The following is a 24,548-nucleotide window of genomic DNA, read 5'->3' as shown; positions in this document are numbered from 1 at the left end:
CAGTATGCCTTCAATTTTGAATAAATCTCCAACAGTGTCACCAGCAAAGCACCTCCACACCATCACACCTCCTCCTCCATGCTTCACGGTGGGAACCAGGCATGTAGAGTCCATCCGTTCACCTCTTCCGCGCTGCACAAAGACACGGTGGTTGGAACCAAAGATCTCAAACTTGGACTCATCAGACCAAAGCACAGATTTCCACTGGTCTAATGTCCATTCCTTGTGTTCTTTAGCCCAAACAAGTCTCTTCTGCTTGTTGCCTGTCCTCAGCAGTGGTTTCCTAGCAGCTATTTTACCATGAAGGCCTGATTCACACAGTCTCCTCTTAACAGTTGTTCTAGAGATGTGTCTGCTGCTAGAACTCTGTGTGGCATTGACCTGTTCTCTAATCTGAGCTGCTGTTAACCTGCGATTTCTGAGGCTGGTGACTCGGATGAACTTATCGTCCGCAGCAGAGGTGACTCTTGGTCTTCCTTTCTTGGGGCGCTCCTCATGTGAGCCAATTTCTTTGTATCGCTTGATGGTTTTTACGACTGCACTTGGGGACACTTTCAAAGTTTTCCCAATTGTTCGGACTGACTGACCTTCATTTCTTAAAGTAATGATGGCCACTTGTTTTTCTTTACTTAGCTGCTTTTTTCTTGCCATAATACAAATTCTAACAGTCTATTCAGTAGGACTATCAGCTGTGTACTGTATCCACCTCCTGCACAACACAACTGATGGTCCCAACCCCATTTATAAGGCTTGAAATCCCACTTATTAAACCTGACAGAGCACACCTGTGAAATGAAAACCATTTCAGGTGACTACCTCTTGAAACTCATCAACAGAATGCCAAGAGTGTGAGGAGCAGTAATCAAAGCAAAAGGTGGTTTGAAGAACCTAGAATATAAGACATATTTTCAGTTGTTTCACACTTTTTTGTTCAGTATATAATTCCACATGTGTTAATTCATAGTTTTGATGCCTTCAGTGTGAAGCTACAATATTCATAGTCATGAAAATAAAGAAAACTCTTTGAATGAGGTGTGTCCAAACTTTTGGTCTGTACCGTATGAAGTTCTTGTGCTTTTATACAAATTTATTTTTGTTACTGTTGCAGCATTTGTTCCAACTTAAACTGGATGAAATGTCCTTTTGCAGTTTCTGTTCAATTCGTTGAAGAAACTATAGTGGGAGCTTCGTCTGTAATCTCCCACTGAGCTGTTGTGTCATTATTTTTAAAGCATTAATGTACTTGACTGAACTCTGACCTCTGACCTGCTCACTTTACCGCAGTTCCATGATGCACACTGTTTCCACAATGATGATCGAGTGCGACGATGATAAAGAAAATCTCCCAAATGAGGCGGACTACGAGGACCTGCCTGGCATGTACAGGGACGAGGAAGAAGAGGAAGACGACGATGAAGAAGAAGAAGAAGATGACGACGAAGAAGAGGATGAGGAAGAAGAAGATGATACATTGCTTACAAGTAAACTCCTTTCTTGTCCCTCACTTCTCTTCTTAATTGAGGTGTGTGTGCTTTGAATAATCAGTATTTAATCTATTAAAATAGATTATTGATCAATAAATCAAAATTAAAGATTTACTGGAAAGTTCAACTCTTCAGAAGTACAAAAAATAATGGGGGCCTTTTTTGCAACAATTAATGTTTTTTGAAAACCTCTCAGTGTTTGCCCAAGCAGGCAAAGTAAACTGACTGGTCAGCACCTTGCATTGTAGTCTTCCAAGTAATATTGATAATGGAGCAAAAACAGAAGCACACACAATCTGCACACCTGAAATGACACTTAAACTTAATTTCTGCTGAAGGTACGCTGGCCATGAAGGTTTTACGAAAAGACTCTCTGGCCATCAAGCTCATTAACCGTCCATCAAAGAGGGAGCTGCAAGAGAAGAACATCTTGCCGATGCAGTCGGACCAGGAGCGTCTAGAATGCCGCCAACAAACTGCAACCAAACTCACCAGGTGAGGCACAGACACAACAGGGCGAATTGTCACACCGACTTTAATCAACGTACGCTGAAAAAGGAGAGAGATTAAAGGTGAAGAGTCAGTGAATTAACATAGAAAGTGAACGCCAGTGTGCAGTGTAAGGAAAAAGGTGAATCAGCGTGAAATTAGACCGTTCAGTGTGTTGCTGTTACTGACATCTAGTGGTACAGTTGGAGGTTGCAACCATTCTAAATGATACCCCTTTTGCCATTCATTGGGTAAAATTCATTTAGCTGCAGTTAAATTGCTGAAAAAGCCTTTATTCATCAACTGTTTCCTTTCTGGGAAGCAAGACCAGAGTGGATGTTTCTTTTCTGCCTTCGCTCGTCCCAAACCCTTTTTTTACATTATAATCCAAATTATACCAGACAGACAGACAGATAGATAGACGGATGGACGGATGGATAGATAGATAGATAGATAGATAGATAGATAGATAGATAGATAGATAGATAGATAGATAGATAGATAGATAGATAGATAGATAGATAGATAGATAGATAGATAGATAGATAGATAGATAGATAGATAGATAGATAGATAGATAGATAGATAGATAGATAGATAGATAGATAGATAGATAGATAGATAGATAGATAGATAGATAGATAGATAGACAGACAGACAGACAGACAGACAGACAGACAGACAGACAGACAGACAGACAGACAGACAGACAGACAGACAGACAGACAGACAGACAGACAGACAGACAGACAGACAGACAGACAGACAGACAGACAGACAGACAGACAGACAGACAGACAGATAGATAGATAGATAGATAGATGGACGGATGGACGGATAGATAGATAGATAGATAGATAGACAGACAGACAGACAGACAGACAGACAGACAGACAGACAGACAGACAGACAGACAGACAGACAGACAGACAGACAGACAGACAGACAGATAGATAGATAGATAGATAGATAGATAGATAGACGGATGGACGGATAGATAGATAGATAGATAGACAGACAGACAGACAGACAGACAGACAGACAGACAGACAGACAGACAGACAGACAGACAGACAGACAGACAGACAGACAGATAGATAGATAGATAGATAGATAGATAGATAGATAGATAGATAGATAGATAGATGGATGGATGGATGGATAGATAGATAGATAGATAGATAGATAGATAGATAGATAGATAGATAGATAGATAGATAGATAGATAGATAGATAGATAGATAGATAGATAGACGGATGGACGGATAGATAGATAGATAGATAGATAGATAGACAGACAGACAGACAGACAGACAGACAGACAGACAGACAGACAGACAGACAGACAGATAGACAGATAGATAGATAGATGGACGGATGGACGGATAGATAGATAGATAGATAGATAGACAGACAGACAGACAGACAGACAGACAGACAGACAGACAGACAGACAGACAGACAGACAGACAGACAGACAGACAGACAGACAGATAGATGGACGGATGGACGGATAGATAGATAGATAGATAGATAGATAGATAGACAGACAGACAGACAGACAGACAGACAGACAGACAGACAGACAGACAGACAGATAGATAGATAGATAGATAGATAGATAGATAGATAGATAGATAGATAGATAGATAGATAGATAGATAGATAGATAGATAGATAGATAGATAGATAGATAGATAGATAGATAGATAGATAGATAGATAGATAGACAGATGGACGGATAGATAGACAGACAGACAGACAGACAGACAGACAGACAGACAGACAGACAGACAGACAGACAGACAGATAGATAGATAGATAGATAGATAGATAGATAGATAGATAGATAGATAGATAGATAGATAGATAGATAGATAGATAGATAGATAGATAGATAGATAGATAGATAGATAGATAGATAGATAGATAGATAGATAGATAGATAGATAGATAGATAGATAGACAGACAGACAGACAGACAGACAGACAGACAGACAGACAGACAGACAGACAGACAGACAGACAGACAGATAGATAGATAGATAGATAGATAGATAGATAGATAGATAGATAGATAGATAGATAGATAGATAGATAGATAGATAGATAGATAGATAGACAGATGGACGGATAGATAGACAGACAGACAGACAGACAGACAGACAGACAGACAGACAGACAGACAGACAGACAGATAGATAGATAGATAGATAGATAGATAGATAAATTGGCACCCGTAATGCATCCTAAGATGGAATGTTACCTCATAGCATAATTACTTTCTGTAATTATATATAACTAATTTTGTAAACCTTAAGTTAACAGATCGGCATATGTGTGTGAAGCCACCAGTATGTTTCCCCATTACTTTTATCACCCAAACTGTAAAATCATGAAAAAGTGATTGACTTAGTAAAGACCTTAAAAGCAAACTGAAACCCAAGATTGATCTTTTCATAACCACTTTACTAATGTGCATACAGTATGTATTGAACAAACGATTTCTTCTTGCTTCACTCGTCTCAACTGATATATCATGGTGATCTTTATTAGATCATCTTCAATATAATAACATCTTTTGCTGTGATTTAAATGTTCTTATATTTAGTAAAAAAAAAAAAAAGGAAAAAAACCTGATAAAGGTATTTTATGCTGGATGATGCAAAAACACAGTGCTTGAAACCTCGTGTGATATTTTGTTGTATGGCTTCATGCACGTGCACGAAGATCAAAGTGTAGATCTTATTTTCTTCCCTTTCAGGCGGTTGAGTCAGAGGCCAACAGCAGAGGAGCTGGAACAAAGAAACATTCTCAAACGTAAGCCTCTTTGTAGTTACAGTAAAAGGTAAATATTTCTTGCTTGTGTGCGATTGTGGTCGTTCTGGTGTTACTTTCAGCTCGAAACGATCTGGAGGAGCAGGAGGAGAAACGGGAGATCAAGAGACATTTGTCCAAAAAGGTAAGACAGACAAAAAACTGTTATTAATAATGTGTAAACCTGATTAGATGAACATGGGTTAAGTTAACCTGGTTAACCTCCTCACACTACCGATCTTTATTTATTTATTTATTTATTCATTGTTTGCTTTAAAATCCCCAGAAATGATTAATATTTGATTAAATATATTTCAGGCCGAAGCAGTTTTCGCAAGCTGACCCATTTAGGGTGGAAAAAATATCAATATTTTATATTTTGTTACCTAATACTTTGTTGCTTAATATTTTAGGAAGTGGACATTTTATAACTTGTTTTTTGTGGAGATCATTAAATATACTGGCCTGAAAAAACTTGAAAAGCAATGCATTTAAAATCTGGTATAAATATTTTAGGCTGAAGTAGTTTTAAGACATGTTTAAAGTAGAAAGAAACATCAGTACATAATATTTTTACAGATGTTTTAGATAAGCTGGCATTGTTTTCTGTTAGGGACAAATGCATTAGGATTTTAAAGGACCTCTTAGGAATTAAACACAGTCTGAGGTCAACCAACTCCTGCATATTTATCACAGCTGTTGTTTCAATTTACTGTCCTGTAATATTATCTCCCAAATTAAAGATCATTTAGACTGCATCAATGGTTAAAGGGATTGATTGAAATTATACTTCTAGAGTCATCTGTTTTCTTTGCTAATTTGTATAAATACAAACCTCAAAAAATTGCAAAAGATGGTAAATGAAAGAAAATTATTAAGATTACGGGAAGTGAAACTAAAATTTGTACCAAAGCAGTTTAATAACTGGTAAATATATATTTTTCAGTAATTCAGTTACCTACAGTAGGCAGTCAAGAGTTTTAGAAAAATACAACTTTATCGCAAGAAACAGGAGAAGATTGAAAGTTTTAGAGATTGGTACACACTATATGAATCTGAACAGCTCCTAATAACTTTTAGATGATTGCTTCATTTCTGCTGCAGGGTATTTTTAGCGTATGTCTTTTCTTCCACCGTCTAGCTCAGTAATAGGCCCACAGTTGAGGAGCTAAGGGAGGCCAAGATCCTCATCCGATTCAGTGACTATGTGGAAGTCGCTGAGGCTCAGGACTACGACAGGAGAGCAGACAAGCCATGGACTCGACTAACAGCAGCCGATAAGGTCAGTTTAAAGCAGAAACTCCAAACGGAATTGAAGTATATAAGGCTATGAAAAAGTATTTATCCCCTTCCAAATTCCTCTATGGTTGATTTTTTTTGTCACACTGCAAATTGAACAAATTTTAATATCTGACAAATATAACCGGAGTAAAAACAAAAACCAGTTTTCTGAAATTATTTCATTTATCGAGGGAAAAAGCTATCAAAGCCAACCTGGCCAAACTGGTAGTGGCCCACTAAGCAGAAAACTTGCCATCAAGGTAATGAGTGTTGTACATCGCTGTCTAAGACTTTTGGCCCACTCTTCTTTGCAGAACATAACACATTAGAGGGAATTTCAACATGAACAGCCTGTTTTAATGCATACCTGAGAATCTCAATGGGATTAAACTCCAGACTTTGACTAGGCCACTCTATATCATCATCAGCACATTACAGCTCCCAAAACAATCTGTTGCAACTGCATGACGTTGTTTGGGAACATCTCTGTGTGAAAGGAGACTGGGCTAACTGAAGGTGGGTATTTTCTCACTTTTACGGATCTCTGGACCGGACCAGCAGTGTAAGCACGCCCTTGATTTTGGTTTCTTTGAGCCATTCAGAAGTGGACATGCTGGTGTGTGTCATTGTGATTGTTGTCCTGTTGCAAAACCCAAATGCACTCAAGCTCAAGCTCACAAACTCATGGTTCTTTCTTGGCCTCCTGGATGAGTAAAGTAATAATGGCAGTTTGTGGAAAGGTTTACTTCATTTTTGGTTAACGGCTCTCACTGTTGCTTGTTGGAGTCCCAAAGCCTTACAAATTGCTTTGCAAACCTTTCCAGACTGATAAATGACTTTGCTTCTGTTTTTGAATCGCTGTAGAGTGGGGCTTTTATGTGTTGTTTTTTGATGTCTTATTGCCTACTTCATGTTGTCAGACAGGGTGTACTTAAATGATTTCTTGATTCTACAGGTCATGCAGTAATCAGGCCTGGGTGAATTGAACTCAGCGTAGCAAGAATTGTGGTTTGCACTCAATTTTGCAATTTTCAGAGGGGTCAATTACTTGTTTCATTAGGGCCAGGTTGGTTTTATATAGCTTTTTCCCCATAAAAAAATGACATCACCATTTAAACTACAATGTTTCTTGTATTCAATCAGTTCATGCTTGCCTGATATAAAATTTGTTTGATAATCTGACACATTAAAGTGTGACAGAAAAAACAAAATCGAACCAGAAGAAATCTGTAAGGGAGTCAAATTCTTCACCTCTGTGTATTTGATTAAGTCTTGATTGATTGTACTGTATTTATTACTGGCTTTGCGTTATCCTCAGGCTGCCATCAGAAAAGAGCTGAATGAGTTTAAAAGCACAGAGATGGAGGTGCACGAGTCGAGCCGCCATCTGACCAGGTATGTGAAAGAAATAAAAAGCTTCAAACAGTGAAAATAATAAATAAATCTGTGATTGTGGGCGCCACATTGAAAGTCATGCTGTTATACACCACGCTCAACTTTTATCAGTTCGAGTTTAACTTCGTCGGCATCAATCTGCTGACTCTGGGCTTGATTGTTAAACCATAATTAAAGGCAGCCAAGCTTGACCGTTCCAATTATCTTCCTAACTGGAATGTCCTATCAGGAAACCTCTGAAAGCTAAATTATGTCCTGCTGTTGGAGAGTAGCAGCAGAGGTGCCAGTACATAGAAATACATTTTACAGAGTTTGAGAGAAATGCTAGCAGTAACTTAAACTGGATATTTTGCTTCATGAACAGTTGTCTGAAATAAATTCATAATATACTGGACCCAAAGTCATTAAAGCTTGTTGATTTCAGACCTTAACTGTGTTTTGCTCCTGTTCTATGATGGAGATCCAGAAAAAGGAAACTACAATCTTCTTTCCTTCTGTTGCTTCTTCATTTTGAATGCTTCATTGATCCTTAATGGTAAATAACAAGTGACCCAGGTTGAAATATTCCCGACACAATGGGTGACTTCTATAAGAAGCCGACGTGTGATCAGATTTCAAGGCTTGTTTGTGACCACCGGGATGATTTTGAGCGACCTGCGACCATAATTCAAGAATAGTCTGTGTTTAGGCACCCAGGGCAGGTGGTTAATGCAGATAGATCCTTTGTATTCTTGTATTTAACAATGCAAACCTGTAAGAACCTTTTTGATGTTTCAGATTTACAATAATCAGACTATTTTGTTTCATTAAAATACTGGATGTTTAGTTCATTTTTAAACAGGTAAACAAAATGGTAATTATTTAAATTATGTTTGCATTTTTAATCTGAAAATATTTTACTTTCAACTTGAGGATTTTCACCTGCGTGCTAAACATTATGGACACCACTGTTCAAAGTACAAGATCATTTTAAATTCTGTTGGGCAAGAGCATTAAAAACCTTAAAAACCAACAGAAAAAAATTTCAAAATAATCCTGTAAGGAACAGGAAGACAGTGGAGTAAGGCCCGAACTGGAGATCATTTTTCCCGTTTTCAAATAACAATATAAGCGCGTTGCTATTAAAACTTGGATCGATCTTTGAAAGAAATTGAACGTTTACCTTGACAGAGAGTAGCTAAATAAAGCAGAAGCATCATTTTTTTATTTGCTCTACTGTGCCATCAAGTGGACAATAAATGTAAAACAGGCAGAGTGGTTATATTGACATGACTTTGATGTGTGAAGCTTTAAATTTGATAAATAAATGGTGTTTGTGATGCCAATAAACAATTTCTGAATAGTCTCTGTAATCTATAATCCTATCTGTCTTTATGATACAATACCAAGATCAAAAGGAAAAATGAGATCAAATAGAGGACAGGGTTGTGATATGACTTTGCTTGTGTTACTTTGTATCCGTGCTTTTAATAATGACCTTTATTTAACCAGGTAAAGCCTCATTGAGATCTTTACTAAGAGAATTGGAAAGCTATATTCCCTAACCGGAAATCGAATCTAGATTGCGGCGGTGACATCGCCAAATCCTAACCACTAGACCATCTTGCACTTTCTTAAGATGATTTTGCCTTCTTTAGAAAATACCCATTCTCAGGGCACAGATGAAGCTGGGAAGAGAGAAAGGCAACAGCAAGCTTATATAAGTTGTGATAGACATTTTCTATTCATTTCAATACTCCCCTCTTTCTTGCTGAATCCAAAACAAAAGAAGCACAAATAGATTGCTAACGCTAACACAATCCAATCCAAAGACAACTAAATGTGACAGGAAAATCAGCAGCGTTTTGTTGACCCTTGTACAACGAATCACCAGCAACCCGGCAACCCAGTTCCCGAATCAGTCACATGGTCTGACCGGCACCACATGCATCAACACAAACCCTCGATAAGTGCTTCACAAAAAATCTGCCTGGATTACTCAACACATGCTTTGAAGCATTGACTCACTGGACAAAGCCCTAGCTCAAGAAGAGTATTGGAAACGTTTCAGGAAGGTGTTAAAGTTGAAAAGTTATTGATCTCAATCTTCGACCTTAACAAGTCCTTAAAGTACACAATTTACTATACTGGGTCCTACATTAGGTTCAGTTACATTTTTAATTTTTGTGCCGGCTCATCCATTGTTTCTTCCAAACACTGTTTTTGCAATAGTTTAAAAAAGGAACTGGCATCTTCTGTAGAAATTCCTGTGTCTCGTCTTCTTGAATATGCAAACCCCTCTTAGAGAGACAATAACCCTAATAAATAAGTTTTCAACAATGTCAGACTACTCCATCAACCTGAACAAATCAAAGGCCTTTTCTATCTCCTCTAGCATTCATCTCAGTCCAACTATTCCTTTACAGATTGTAAACATCAGGTACCTTGGCATCAATATTTCTAAGAGGCTGAATGAGCTGACACAGTTAAATGCTGCCTCGGCATCAGGGGCTGAGGGTGCTGGGGCTGTCAATAGGCGGACTGGGCATTTGGGTACCGCGCTGGGGTGATGCAGGGTCTGGCACTGAAGTGTCAGGGTTGGGGTGCCACCATGGCCTAGCCCAGCAGGTTGGCCGTGGTGGCACAGGTGGGGTGGAATAGGGTCTGGGGTTGGGAGGGAAGTTAAGGTGTTTGGCTTATGCCCGGTCGGACCTTAGGGGTTTGCAGGCCGAGTTCACCTGCTGGGGCCCACTGGTGACTGGAGTTCTGGTTGATCTGGCTGCCCTTTTGAGGCTCCCCCCAGGTATTTTTGAGGATCTTTGGGGGTCTGTAGCCATGGTTGCTGCTGTTGTGGTGGGGCACCTTGGCATCCATCCCCTCCTAACGTATGCAACTCCACATAGCAGTAGGGTCTCGGGGTGGTGTGAGATAACGGACCTTGCAGGCATGGGGGGGGGGGGAGAGAACCATGCAGTGTCTCGCCCTCTGCTATGTTACTATGGGACTCCTGGCACCCCAACAATCGTCAGGGGTTTGTGTGGGCCTGGGCTGCCATAGTGACTGGGTCCTGGGCTTGAACTGCATGGTGGGAGATGACAGCTTGGCCGTGTCGATGGTGGGGGGGTCTGGGTGCCCTACGTCTCACCCTGTGCCTCTTTGGGCCTTGAGGGGGCTGCTTCTGTGCTTCAAATATGACCTGCCTCTGTAGGGACGTATGGGTTCTCTGGTGTGGTGCCTTATACAGGTCCTTCTCAAAATATTAGCATATTGTGATAAAGTTCATTATTTTCCATAATGTAATGATGAAAATTTAACATTCATATATTTTAGATTCATTGCACACTAACTGAAATATTTCAGGTCTTTTATTGTCTTAATACGGATGATTTTGGCATACAGCTCATGAAAACCCAATATTCCTATCTCACAAAATTAGCATATTATTAAAAGGGTCTCTAAACGAGCTATGAACCTAATCATCTGAATCAACGAGTAGAAACATCCAGAGCCACCGTGCACAGGCGTGTGCAGGAAATGGACTACAGATGCCGCATTCCCCAGGTCAAGCCACTTTTGAACCAGAAACAACGGCAGAAGCGCCAGACCTGGGCTGCAGAGAAGCAGCACTGGACTGTTGCTCGGTGGTCCAAAGTACTTTTTTCGGATGAAAGCAAATTCTGCATGTCATTCGGAAATCAAGGTGCCAGAGTCTGGAGGAAGACTGGGGAGAAGGAAATGCCAGAAGTCCAGTGTCAAGTACCCACAGTCAGTGATGGTCTGGGGTGCCGTGTCAGCTGCTGGTGTTGGTCCACTGTGTTTTATCAAGGGCAGGGTCAATGCAGCTAGCTATCAGGAGATTTTGGAGCACTTCATGCTTCCATCTGCTGAAAAGCTTTATGGAAATGAAGATTTCATTTTTCAGCACGACCTGGCACCTGCTCACAGTGCCAAAACCACTGGTAAATGGTTTACTGACCATGGTATCACTGTGCTCAATTGGCCTGCCAACTCTCCTGACCTGAACCCCATAGAGAATCTGTGGGATATTGTGAAGAGAACGTTGAGAGACTCAAGACCCAACACTCTGGATGAGCTAAAGGCCGCTATCAAAGCATCCTGGGCCTCCATAAGACCTCAGCAGTGCCACAGGCTGATTGCCTCCATGCCACGCCGCATTGAAGCAGTCATTTCTGCAAAAGGATTCCCGACCAAGTATTGAGTGCATAACTGTACATGATTATTTGAAGGTTGATGTTTTTTGTATTAAAAACACTTTTCTTTTATTGGTCGGATGAAATATGCTAATTTTGTGAGATAGAAATTTTGGGTTTTCATGAGCTGTATGCCAAAATCATCCGTATTAAGACAATAAAAGACCTGAAATATTTCAGTTAGTGTGCAATGAATCTAAAATATATGAATGTTAAATTTTCATCATGACATTATGGAAAATAATGAACTTTATCACAATATGCTAATATTTTGAGAAGGACCTGTACACCCATGCACCAACACACACAAAATCAAAATGAATGAAGGTCACACAAACACAGGGTACTATTACAGTAAAGTGTAATAGTACCCTTCAATACAGAACACGTATATTTAACATGCTAGTGTCTTAAACTGGCAAAAACCTAACACCTCTGAACTGTTGACCTACAAGATAGTTGTAAGGGAGTCCTGTTTCTCAGGGGAACATTTCAACTCTTTTGGTTTTGAATAAAGAGCAGAGATAACAGGAAATCTAGTGGGTTACAGGAGGAGAAAAAAAAAAGTCATTTACACACTGCTGCTTCAGTATATTTCATTAACAGACTGAATGTTTCTTTTTAAACTAAATCATTTTGTTTACATTTTCACTGCAGGTTTCATCGGCCGTAGTCGGCACAGTTCTACTCTGGCCATGTTTTTATACCTTTACCTGCTGTCCTTGAACTGCTGATGGGCGTCAACCTACTGTATTTGAGTCAGGAAGTAGGAGCAAAAACTTTCAGATGGGGGGTTGAGGGGGCTAAAAACAAACTCAAAACTGTTGTTTTCCCTCTGTGGGAATTTTTATGACTTCTTGATATTCAAAAGCTTTTAACTGTCATTTTTTATGATGAAAAGAAGGAAATATTTTATTTCACTGCACTTCTGATGTTGGGAAATCCGTGCCAAGTTTGTGGAAGGGAACAGCGGATTTTTTATTTTATTTTTTTTTATAATCATGTTCGGATTTTCATTCTCAGCTGGATTATTTTCTTTTCTTATGCTGAAACTTGCGCTAAACTGCCCTGAAATCCGAATTGAAAACCAAAAGTGATCCCAGAAATTAGAATTTTTAAACACATCAGAGTTCAGTGATCTGCTGTGTCACTGTGCCTACAGTATTGTTTACAAGAATTTTTGAATTGCCAAATGAGTATTTAAAATTAAATATTAGATACGGACACAGCAAACAGCCGCTGAACTCTGCTACATGTTTAACTATCTGGGATTAGCCAACATGAAAAACCTGCCACCTTACAGCTCAAACTGAATCCATAAAGTTGTATATCTGACTGTATTACTAAGGACTGATTTATCTGTGTGCATGAGTCAAAGAGTCAGTGTTCCTGCTGTCTCTTGTATGTTTGAAACTGTTTTGAGAGTAAAGTATTCTCAGACTTCTAAAAGGATGTACATAAACTGTAAGGATTTTCAAATGTTCTTTTGTAAACAGAGAACTGCATGTTGATATTAATTTATTGTGAGTCTTCAATGATGTATGGCATTTCTTAAACAAAGGAAACTTATTAAAAAAAAAATCATAATTTTATGTGTCTTTGTGATTTTTATGAGTAAGAAATCCAGTAAAGTTTGTCATGTTCTCAGTTGGATGCTGGAACAGAAAAACGTGGTTGTGAAACCCTTATCCGAAGAGGCCACCGATGAGTTTCGGATTCAGTTTGGCAGGAATCATCCCCGTATACAGACAGCGCCACAGGTGAATTCTTGGTGGATCTGGGAAAGCATCTCGCCTCCAGCTGTTCTTCTTACGCCACACAGCTAAACTGCGTGATTTGGGTTGCCGCAGTATTTTTGCCACAAATCGATTGCTTTAGATACGATGGCCTCTGTGTTTTCCTGAGGTATCTGCAGGGGAGAGATTGTGATTTTACTTTGAGGCAAGGTAAGTTTATTTGGACATAACCAAATTCATGCACAAGGTAACTCAAAGTGTTTTAGTAAACAATAAAGGAAAAGAAGAATAGTTCAATTTTAAGCATGACAAGAAAGAAACGCACATTAAAATGTATTGACAACTCTCCTGTATTTATTTCCTGACCTATGACAGAAATGTGTTTCTGTGTCACATCATCATTACACCCAAAATAGTATAATGTGGTCCATTTCTCTTCAAAATAGGAAAGACAACAATTCATGCCAATCAAGTAAGAAAGATGTGTCTTGATCTTCATGAATTAGGAAATGGCTGCTTGCCACAATCTGCCTATAAAGTCAAATAGGAAGTCATTTATTTTCAATTTAAAGCTCCTCGACACTCTGCACCTTAAAACATAAAGCATATATGCCCAAAATGATTAAATGTACACAATTTAAAAGGTTGGATTTTTTGTTTAGACTGGACGTTTAATGCCTATTTTATGACAACATTCTTCTAGATGCAGTAGCTAAACTGGAATAAAAAGGGTTCAGTTTGCAGCAGCTAGTCACTTTTAAAAACAAACAGCCTTTAATGTTTGCATAAAAATTCACACTTGGTTCACATTAGCTGTAAAAGATGAATTGGAGTTCTTCCAAACAAGCTGATTTGCCCTCTGACCATATTTGTTTCCTGTGAAAACAGTCTATGAATATATTCTGTTTCAGAGACTTTCTAGATATTCTGTTCTCTGTCAACCACATATGAAAGATTTTTTTTACTCACGTTACACAGGAACTTAACCACACCCTCTGGCCGGGTGTTGCCTATCAACATGATCTTATAGCTGAGCAAGATCTCCAGGGCGACAAAAACAAGGATCTTACAGGAGCCACTGATCACTTTGTCCCACACCCTTAAAAAAAAAGAAAATGTATAAAAGGTCTTGGAAATAACGGGTGAAAACATGAGCAACTATTCTGGGCATCTCTAAGTGATCTATATCAACTGAGCCTAACAAGAACGAGCAAGTCAGCATTCAGTTAAAATAGAAAGATGAAAATTCAAACAATAAATCACTGTACAGCAACCTGAAGCATGAAGAAATGTTTTATTTCTTAAATTGATCTCAAAGAAGGATTGACAACTGTGTGCAGATTTATCCTGAACATTCCCATTTCCTGATGTTTCTTGGTTTGCAACTAGACAATTTTTTAAAGTTGTGTCCAAAACATCTGGATAGATTCTTGTACTGTCTTGTTTTAGCAGGATTCGGGTGATGGGTGTAAACCTACCTCTGCAGGCTGGATTCAGGCAGGCAACCAGCGAAGCAGCGCTTGAACCACAGGCTGTAAGGCAGCTGAGGCAGCGCCCCGATGCTCCTCAGATGGTTCAGCAGCCGAGGTTCCTCCAGACTCAGATAATGCTCCAGGCTCTTTGGCTACAACAGAACAACCCCGACAGATAGGAAGAAAACTTAACACAGATTTAAAGAACTAAATTTTACATCAGCGGGCCTTCTTTATCCAAAACTGGTGTTGATTCAATAGCAGAAACCCTTGTATGATAAAATTTCAAGCAGGATTTACGAAAAATAAAAAGGAGTGCACTAGCTAATTCAGCTGGTAATTCTGGCAACAGGAAACAATCAGTTTCTGTGGCCTTTTCATACAGGATATGAAACATGAATAAAAGAAAACATTAAAATCAAAATGATCTGATTTAAAAGTGAGAGCATTACAGCAGAGGTTTAATGAGACAAACTGCTATAAATAAAAACCTAAAGCAGTTTGTCACAGTTGCACTTTAGAAATGTTGGATGAAGTCCTGTCTCAGTCTGAGAGTCACCAAATTAACCCAACTGTTCAGCACACTATTACACAAAGGCTGCACAGGTCAAGGTGAGGCCACAAACCTAAGTGTGTGCAAAACAGTTCCTTCCATTGATTCAATGCAGACCCATCTCTCCTTCAGTACCCATGAAGAACTTTCCTGATCTTCTAATAAATGATCCACGTGGTCAAATTTTCCAGCGTTGAAAGCACCTGCACGGTTTTGAGTTTGGATCGCCAATTTCCTTTCCTTGTGGTTTTAGATTTTTCGGTGAGGATATGCCTTGAAGGATAAAATCAACATAGCTGCCGTCAGCAATCTAACAAATTAGGGTTGATCCTAAAAAACCCTTTTTTGTCTGAGGGGGGGTGCACATGTTTACTAACAGATTGCAATCTGACATGTTTCACATGTGAAGGTTGACATAGATCTTATTTAAATAGATAACTTTAAATGATTAACATATCTTACTGCAGAAAGATTAGTGTAACTTATGGATTTGATTTTTCATGTGAGGATCTGCCGTGCATAATTCCTAACAAGGCACTCCAGCACACTAAAAATGTACATCCTGATGCTTGTAGTTGTGATCTTTTTGTACTTATGGCAATGCTATGTTCAGTGCAACAATCATCCTCCTGAGGAATCCTGAGCTCAGTTACTGCTGTATAATTTTTTTTTCGATTTCTGAAGCTGACAGTTTTTTTAGTATCTTTTTTTTTATTTTTATTACAGTTTTTATTAAATTACCTTAAACTTCTTATATTTTTTTTGACAAAACTTTGTGTAAGCCATGCAACCTTCACACAGGCTACTTCTTTTATCCAAAAAGTATTTCTATGACGGAAGATTAGCCTAATGATCAAACAAATCCCAGAATATTATAATGACCAGAAATCCTGGGCTGTTAAACTGATTTTTTACTAGTCATGCCTCATAATTCTCCCATGCAGCAGTTCCTCACTGACATAACATGTATGTGATCTGGGACCTGGCCTGGGATTTAAGTGTTTTCCATGCTCTCATCCAGGTCAAAAAAAAATCTCTGTTTTTTGTGTTAAAATGACCAAATATTCACTTTTCTGCTGTACACACATTTCATAAAATATTCAGACCCCTGGCAGATTTACATTTAAAATAATTTTTATGTCTTAAAAAAAAAAAAAAACCTGACCGGCATCTCTTAGAGGAAAATAAAACCTGATTGAACAAAAAATTATTTAATTGTTTTTATTTACATTTTATAAAAAAAAATTACACGGTTGAATTTTTTTTTTTTGTCCTTATGTCCAAATCTTATAGGAATCCAACCCTTCTTGTAATCTGTAATTAAATAATAAAAAAGTAAATATTACTTCCAGTTAAAAGAGTCATGTCTGAAACATTAAAAGACTTGTCTAAAGTCTTCAAAAAGAATCATTGGATCATGATTCAATATTAAAATGACAGATTTCACATTTTAAAAACAAATTCCAAATTTTATAGCAGGTTTACAAGGTTTTAGTTTTTTCTTGGAACCACCAATAACACTTACAAGGTGAGGAAGTGAGTCTCCAAACTTGTTGTGGAACTGATTGATGAAACACTTGATTAGCCAATAGCAGTCGACAGGATCATCAACAATCTCCTCCATGGCTCTGGCGATGGCCAGAAAGTCTTCATTCTCGTCATTCTGGAAATAAAACACAGCAACACTTAAAAAAAAACCTTTGGAGATGCAGAAATATCCATTGCCGTAGTCAGAATTTACTATTGACAAAATGACTTTTTACAGGCTCTACTTTTAAACATATCCAGCTGAAACCATGTTTCATTCACTGTATAAAAAAAGAGAAATTTGGTGGTGAAGACTCATTTGAAGCCAGGTTTTATCTTTACATAATCCACATAATGTTCTTACGTACTGATGCCATCTATTTTGTAAAGCGCACCAGTCCCTCCTGCATCAAAACATCCTCATAACAAGATGCTGCCACCACCATACTTCACAGTTGGGATGGTGTTCTCAGGTTTGCAAGCTTGTCTGTTTTCCTCCAAATGTAACAATAATCCTTATGGCCAAACATTTCAAATTTAGATTTATCGGATCACAGGACATACCTCCAACAATTACAGGCTTTACTTTCGAATGCATTTGCAAACTGTATTCTGGCACTTTATGATGATTTTGAAGCAGTAGCTTGTTCTTCGCCGAGTGGCTTTGCAGCCAGAATCTTCAGAGGGTCTTTTACTTTTAATCTGAGGTCTATATGTATACCTTCCCAAATGATGTTAATCTCTGAGACACAGAACCCGTCTCCATCCTAAAGGCTATCATGGCTGGACATTCCCAAATGTTCATACTTGTGTAGAAATGTTTGAACAGAAGAACGAGGTACCTTCAGGCATCTGGAAATTATAATAAAGGATGAATCAGGCTTGTGAAGGTTGACAGTTCTCTTCCTAATATCTTGCATGATTTCTTCAGATTTTTCCATGATGTCACACAAGGAAGGGGTGTGTTTGAGACGTTGACTTAAAATACATCGGCAGGTTAGCATCCAGTTAACTCAAATGCTGTGAATTACCAATCAGAAAATCATAACGGCATATGTGCTTCCCCAAATGACAGTGATCTTAGCGTATGTGAACTTCGGATTTTGAAGATATAATTAAAAAAATCATTGTCTCAGTATTCTGGCATTTAGCAAACAGAAATTATTTTGGTCACCCTTATCAACATGAAATGTCAAACAGTGAGAAGAATGTTTATGAAGCTTTGCATGTAACCTTTGGTTTTAACTGTAATTACGTCTTGAAATCATTTGGATAGCTGCCACTAACTTGTGAATACATTTACTGTTTCAAACACATTCTGGTTTACTTGCTTCAAATCAGGAGTGACCAGCTGTGGAGTAATAAACCCCACTCCTCTGGCACATTCAAGTATGTGGGGTTTCCTTTCACAATTACAGGCACAAATGAATCTGATTAGTCGGTTAATGCTGTCTTGATGGCTTTGAGGAATAAATCTTTGAAATAACTGGCTTCAGCAGGCTATAACTCGACATGCCGCAAATAAATAAGCTTCAGATTCCAAGTAAACCCAGCTTTGATTACGTAATAACCAGACCATAACAGAGCCATGACTCAAGGAATCATTTCCAGAAGATTTTTTTACAATACTCAATGCTCAAGCTATGATCATCTAAACATATCTAGTTAAAGTATTACAGTTGCAAAATAAGAGGTAATGCAGCTGCAGTCAGCGCTGGTGTGCGACATGCTTGATCTTACCGGTGGTAAGGTCTCAGAGCATCGAGGGAGCACCTGGCTCTCCAGCTGGAACATGCACAGATAGATGTGGGTGAAAGGTGTACATGAGTTGATGTATCTCATCACCTCCAGACTCTCCACAATGTCCTGGTACTGCTCCTTCCTGTAGCCTCCAACCAAAGAGTGAGAGTCACTGTGGGGAGGGAGGACGCCTGCAGGACAAGCGACAATCAGAGCCTGGGAACAATAGAGATGGACTGAACCTCTCCAAACCGCTGCAGGTAAGATATTGGCAGCTATTAACCACCCCGCACAGCTGCACAACTAAATGATGTGGGGTATGCACTGCAGACTTCAGCCAAACAGGGAAAATATGCCGTGGCTTACGGTTCTTCAACATTAAAAAACTGAAGCAGACGTTAAGGTGAATGTGTGTGGTTTCTTACCCAACAGCACCTTCCAAACATGAATCCTATACATGGAGGGGAGAGGGAACCTCTGACTGAAGGTGCTCAGTTTCTCTAGGTCTGCAGGAGAGTAAAACGAATCTGTTGATTGGGTTAGTTAATCATTTCTGACTTGTACAACATGCTTTATCATTTTATATTTTTTCCATTAGTGCTAAAGACAAACCACATAAAATGAAACCTCAGATTTTCATGAGTTTTATCCACTTATTTAAGCAGCACTAAAATGATTAAGTTTTAACTGAAGCTGTAACCGTCGTTCACCTGTTAATAAATATTATTTTGCCTCAGGCGTCCAGTAAAGTATTGCTTTGATAGTAGAACTATGTCTGAAGGAGGTGCAGCATAAGGTTGATGTATCAGATATTTTAAGTCTAAGCAAGTACAAAACACTGCAGAATCTAGTAGGTACCATTACCGCTTCAACACACGCCAGCAAAGGTTTCAGGCAAGGCGAGTCTGCACCAAACCTAAGCAGCGCATCAATCAGCTCATGCATTTTATGGCTTGGTTGAATTCGACGCTGCAAGCAGCACTTCCTCTCGCATCAACACAATAAATACCTGGTCTGTTTACAATAGTTTCAGACACGATTTCTGTCAAGCAAATAAATAAACTAGGGAATTTGTAAATATATATTTTATTCTAAATGGGTGATTTGTGATCTTTTTTTTTTTTTTACTTTCCAGCATTTTTATCCTATCACAAATTTAGAATAAAAATGTCATTATCGGACATTTTTTCTCTTAATGACTCTGATCACTGATTGGCAGAACACATTTTAATACACTTTTTTTACGTTCGTTAAATGCATTAAAACTTTAATTTTACACAATTTCGGTGTGTAAACGCATTAACATAAAGCATGTTCTCCAATGCAGGTGTTTACAGTTCAGTAAAAATGACATATAAGGTTACGGATGTGTTTTGATGCATTATTGGGTTGATTTTGGAATCTCTTCATTCTCTGTCGGATTTAAAACTATTACCTCTTTTATGGCCAATGTTACATGTTTGTTGCAGAGTTAAAATTAAGTTTTTCACAATGGGATTTTGTGTGTGATATAGTCCTTAGAATGTAAATCAGTTGTTTACTCTTACAGAATACCACAGGGTTCCCACATTGGTTCCATTTTCCAAATTTCCATATTTTTCTTGACTCTAGTTTTAGGTTACGTCAGTTTTTATAAAATTATTATAAAACATTTGAATAGTTGGACAAATCCTAAACAAGATGGTGCTGAAGCTGTTCCCAATTCAGTAATGTTGTAAAGGACTATTTTACTGTTTTTTTTGTCATTTGGAAAAACAGACTACCTAAAATATTTAATACTTGGAAAAATCTGCACAGGATTAGCCTAACTTAAATACAGATCTCGTAAATTACAGTTTCAACCAGTGATCAATCGATAAAATTACAAAATTAAAAAAAGAAATTTCAATTACTTGTTACCATCTAAAACCAAACTAGTTGTAGATAAAACTATCCTTCAGTTGAATGGAAACTCACATTGTGAAGTGGCAATCCAAAAGTAAAGGTCAAGACCTAAATTTTTCTGAAATTTAGGTTTTTGTCTTTTAGTTGTTTGAATAAAAAATAGAGCCCAGAAACTCTAACTTTTTCCATACTCATCCAACTTATCCACACCCTGAAAATAATAAAACTAAATGTCATACTTTTCAAAACTATGTAGGGTCCCTGACACCACCATCGACAAACCTCTTTACTAAACACATGAACAATATCAATGTCCAACTAAATGAACTATGGTGATGGAATATACAGATATTAATTCCAGGATTGGAAGCAGACTGGAAAACATCACGTTTCTTTATTTTTAATAACTTTCATGATGGATTAATACTTATTTCTATATATTTATGTGAGCATTTTAAAATCTATGCAACTAAAGTCACAAATCCTGTGCAAAGGTGCGAATAAAATTAAAGCGTATATCAAGATTAGAAATGAAAGGGAAGTAATCTACCTATAATTACTGATTATAGCACTATATTAAAGTCTTCGCCTGGTATTACATTACATTACATTCCAAATGAACCCAACAATAATACCACCACTACTTCCATCTTGCATGTGAGTTTTATGATACGTTCTTCATTGAATTATGCTGAAAAGTGCTTCCCACCCAGTGGATTGTCCTTGAGAAGTATTTCCAGTGATTTCTTCTCCTCTACTCCTCTGAAGCCCACTTTTTCATAATACGCAGAGCGGAAGTTTCTCTGAGGGTCATCAGCCATGACGAAACCTGCACAATCAGACCCAAAGGCAGACATCTTTATTAGTTCTGTGGATTTACTTGTGATAGAAACTGTGATGACAATTCAGTTTTTAGATTATCGTGCAGAGTGACTGGTCCCTTGCAACGAGCATTATTAGAATAAAAACTGTAACCATTTTCGCTGCATTTTTGCCATCAACACAAAACAATCCACAAACTTCATTTTAGTAAAGTTACAGCGATCCGTAAATTAGGAATTAGGATAATCAAATTAGAAAATCAGAATCTGCAAATTATCTCTTGCCTCATATAAGTGATCATCAGCTCAATACTGAAAAATCTGATTTTTTCCCCCCTATTTTGTGAATATATAAAAACAAGTCCCACCATTCTTGATCTACAAACGCATCGTGTAATTAGGAGTTTTAAAAAAGTCAGATAACGGTTAGGGGCAGATGACTTGATGCATAAGTGGGCCAAATATTGCACCCCTTTAATTTTATGTTTGCTTTTATTGCCTCCATCACAAAACCCGCAACATATTGTTTCTCTTTTAGGTGTTATAATATAAAAAAAAAGAGAGAGAAAAAAGATTGGACCTTGTCAAAATCAGAATCGGTTTGTTATCTCAAAGAAAACCAAAAATCTGCATCAGCCCAGACAAATTGGTGCATCTCTCTAGCCATCATATCAGTACAGACAATCCTGTAAAAGAGTGTAACTGAAATCCCTCAGTCAAACTAATTGGCAGGCTGATAGCTCTAAATAAGAGGCAGAAGACATTGAAATCCTCTTATGTTAGCTATGGTTCTCTCCAAAGACAAGCACACCGTCTCATCTCGTTGCATCAGAACATCTTCACAGACAAGAAACAGCTGCTATGAATATTACAGCTGAAATAACAGTGCTCTGCATCATGGAGAACCTCAAGGTGAGAAGTTTACTTGGAGCAGACAGGATTTAGGATGTCCAAGAGGGTCCGGCAAGCACCAGGACCGTATCCTACTGAGGAAGATACTATAAAGACTTTCTTGCCACCAGGGCAGAGCTTACTCAACACTGGCACCAAAGTTTCAGGTGGGTGTTAAGTATTAAAAGTACTTTTATATACATATAGCAACAAAGTGGAAGAAATCAAGCCATATCTGTTAAAGAAAACCATTAAAAAAAAGGCTGAAATTCGGCATAAAGAATGAGAATGTTTTTTCCAGCAGGATACATTGAACCTTCGGGTCAGTTCGCTGCCCAGATAACCCCACTGAAACACTGAATGAAGCAACACGGGAGATACTGTCATGCATCTTTTATATGGACCTCATTATGTGCAAGGACAACGAGAACCGACATGAAATCACCTGACATGACAGCAACATGTTCTTCTCACCTCGTTACGTTTCTTTGCGTCTCCAGTTTGTTGTTATCCTCGGAACCACATCAGATGGTCCTGGTTGTTGGAGCCGTCAGCCGGAACACGTAATTTAGAAAGTTCAGAACATCCAGTGTTTACCCTTTGATGTTTACGTTTTCTGTCAGGCTACTGAACTAGATTCACCTGGACGTCGTTAAAGTAGCACCAGACGCTAAAATTAAAACTACCACAAGCCATGAATGCATATTAAACAACTTCCGGGTAATTCTATCAAAATTAAAGCTTTTAGTAAGTTGCTCATATTTAACCATCGTTTCATTTCTAATGGGCATTAAAAGACACGTAAATAATAAATATATCCCAAAGTTGAGCTAACATACGTGTTAGGGTTTGCTTCTGCACCTATTTTCCTCTCCCAAATTTCAAAAATATACTCTTATTTAGAAGGTTCGCGACAAAGTTAAACAAGTCTGGGTTAGCTATGATGCGTTCAATGTGCCTCGAATGTGGCAATTCTGAGGTGAGAAATTTAGAGCCACTTTCTAGGCTTCCGGGTATTTCAAGAGATGTTTACCTTGTTACAATTAGTACAGTTACAGGTTCCATTAACCAGAGAACTGAAAACAGCTCGTACCTTGAAAACAAACAGGACTTTTTATTTACGTTCCTTTATGTGTCGAACAGCTTGTGTATAGTTAATTCCCCTGTGATTTATGTATGTATTTATTTGTTTATTTATGTCTTGTTCAACACTTTATAATACATTTTGCCAGTTGTTAAAACAGAAGCCTACCTGTACACCAGGGGCGATACTAGACATGAAGCTGTGCTGAGCAACTAGCTTACTCTAGCTTTGTCTCATCTGACCATAAAAATATTTTCCAGCATATTTTAGTCAAGCTTGAAGCTTGAGGTGTCGATTTTAAAAGTAATTTTTTTCTTGTTCACTCACCTACCAATGAACAGTGATACTGTTGCTCCTGCAGCTTTGAAACCTGAAACAATGTTCCTATTTTGTTCTTAAGCAACCATTTCCCCTGCATTTAGGGGGGACAGTTTGTATCTTCTTTCTACAACTTTTCAAAATTGTATATCTTGTTCTTGCATACAGTAGTTTGAACAGATGATGTTATTTGTTGGTGTTTTGTTCCTTTTTTTAGGAGTTGGTCCAAAAGACAATTCACTCTAGATCTTCATTTTGTTCCTTGGATTTTCCCACTGTTCTAAAGATTTATCAGTTCAACGAGTGTAGTAAAACAAAAAAAAATTGTGCTGTAAACTATGAGCTGCAGGTAATCTTGACCACAAACCAGGATGTTTATAGACCTAGTTTTGTTGCCTTGTCAAGCATTCTAGAATCTTCAGCACCAATTATTAATCAATTTAAATAAATGTGTGTATTTATCCTGTAGGTATACTTTTGTGTATTAGACAAACATTTCAACTTGCACATCCACATCTAATTATAGCAGTTGTATTTTTTGTTTAATTTTCCGACCCTGGATATGAACTGTTCTTCCTTGGCATGCTCATACTGACTCAAACAATCATGAAGCTGATAAGGAATACGTGAATTTATAAGTGTATGAGAATATAGAAATCATCATGCACCAAATAATCAAGTAATACCACATAATTTTACCAGAAACATGTGTTAGGGATTTTTAAATCAATAAGGGATGTGGATGTTTGAGCTACAGATTGTTAAACTCATTTGAATGATTTACCCCTTTAAATTGATCTGTCTGAAGATTAAAAACATAATAATTATAAGTGTTTTATAGTGAAATATATCGGACAGTACATTTT

At 38.0% G+C, this 24,548-nt stretch overlaps 2 protein-coding genes across 6 annotated transcripts in view; one reads left to right on the top strand and one right to left on the bottom strand.

The window, feature by feature from the left end:
- Positions 1–13,243, top strand: part of phactr1 (phosphatase and actin regulator 1) — a 57,036-nt gene extending 43,793 nt beyond the window's left edge. For all 4 annotated transcript variants that reach the window (XM_047375674.1, XM_047375678.1, XM_047375677.1 and 1 more), the window contains 7 exons: positions 1,285–1,481; positions 1,823–1,979; positions 4,738–4,793; positions 4,874–4,935; positions 5,932–6,072; positions 7,390–7,466; positions 12,314–13,243. In XM_047375674.1, coding sequence (XP_047231630.1) covers positions 1,285–1,481; positions 1,823–1,979; positions 4,738–4,793; positions 4,874–4,935; positions 5,932–6,072; positions 7,390–7,466; positions 12,314–12,329 — 706 coding nt within the window. In that variant the 3' untranslated portion in view covers positions 12,330–13,243. The remainder of the gene's footprint in view (positions 1–1,284; positions 1,482–1,822; positions 1,980–4,737; positions 4,794–4,873; positions 4,936–5,931; positions 6,073–7,389; positions 7,467–12,313) is intronic.
- tbc1d7 (TBC1 domain family, member 7) lies at positions 13,158–22,988 on the bottom strand. 2 transcript variants are annotated; one of them, XM_047375682.1, is made up of 8 exons: positions 22,755–22,988; positions 21,278–21,397; positions 19,110–19,190; positions 18,790–18,875; positions 16,943–17,080; positions 14,871–15,016; positions 14,362–14,491; positions 13,158–13,565 (listed from the first exon to the last, which is right to left on the bottom strand). In XM_047375682.1, exons 2-8 carry the CDS (start codon positions 21,387–21,389, stop codon positions 13,479–13,481), a joined length of 780 nt encoding a protein of 259 aa, XP_047231638.1. In that variant the 5' UTR covers positions 21,390–21,397; positions 22,755–22,988; the 3' UTR covers positions 13,158–13,478. The 2 variants fall into 2 exon arrangements, with proteins under 2 accessions (XP_047231638.1, XP_047231637.1); XM_047375681.1 differs by having other exon boundaries at positions 18,685–18,875; positions 22,755–22,987.
- Between the last annotated feature and the right edge of the window lie 1,560 nt (positions 22,989–24,548).

Source organism: Girardinichthys multiradiatus, chromosome 9, assembly GCF_021462225.1.
Source record: "Girardinichthys multiradiatus isolate DD_20200921_A chromosome 9, DD_fGirMul_XY1, whole genome shotgun sequence".
Classification (NCBI taxonomy): Eukaryota; Metazoa; Chordata; class Actinopteri; order Cyprinodontiformes; family Goodeidae; genus Girardinichthys; species Girardinichthys multiradiatus.
The sequence above is the reverse complement of the archived record's forward strand: the minus strand, read 5'-3'. Positions and strand labels throughout refer to the sequence as shown.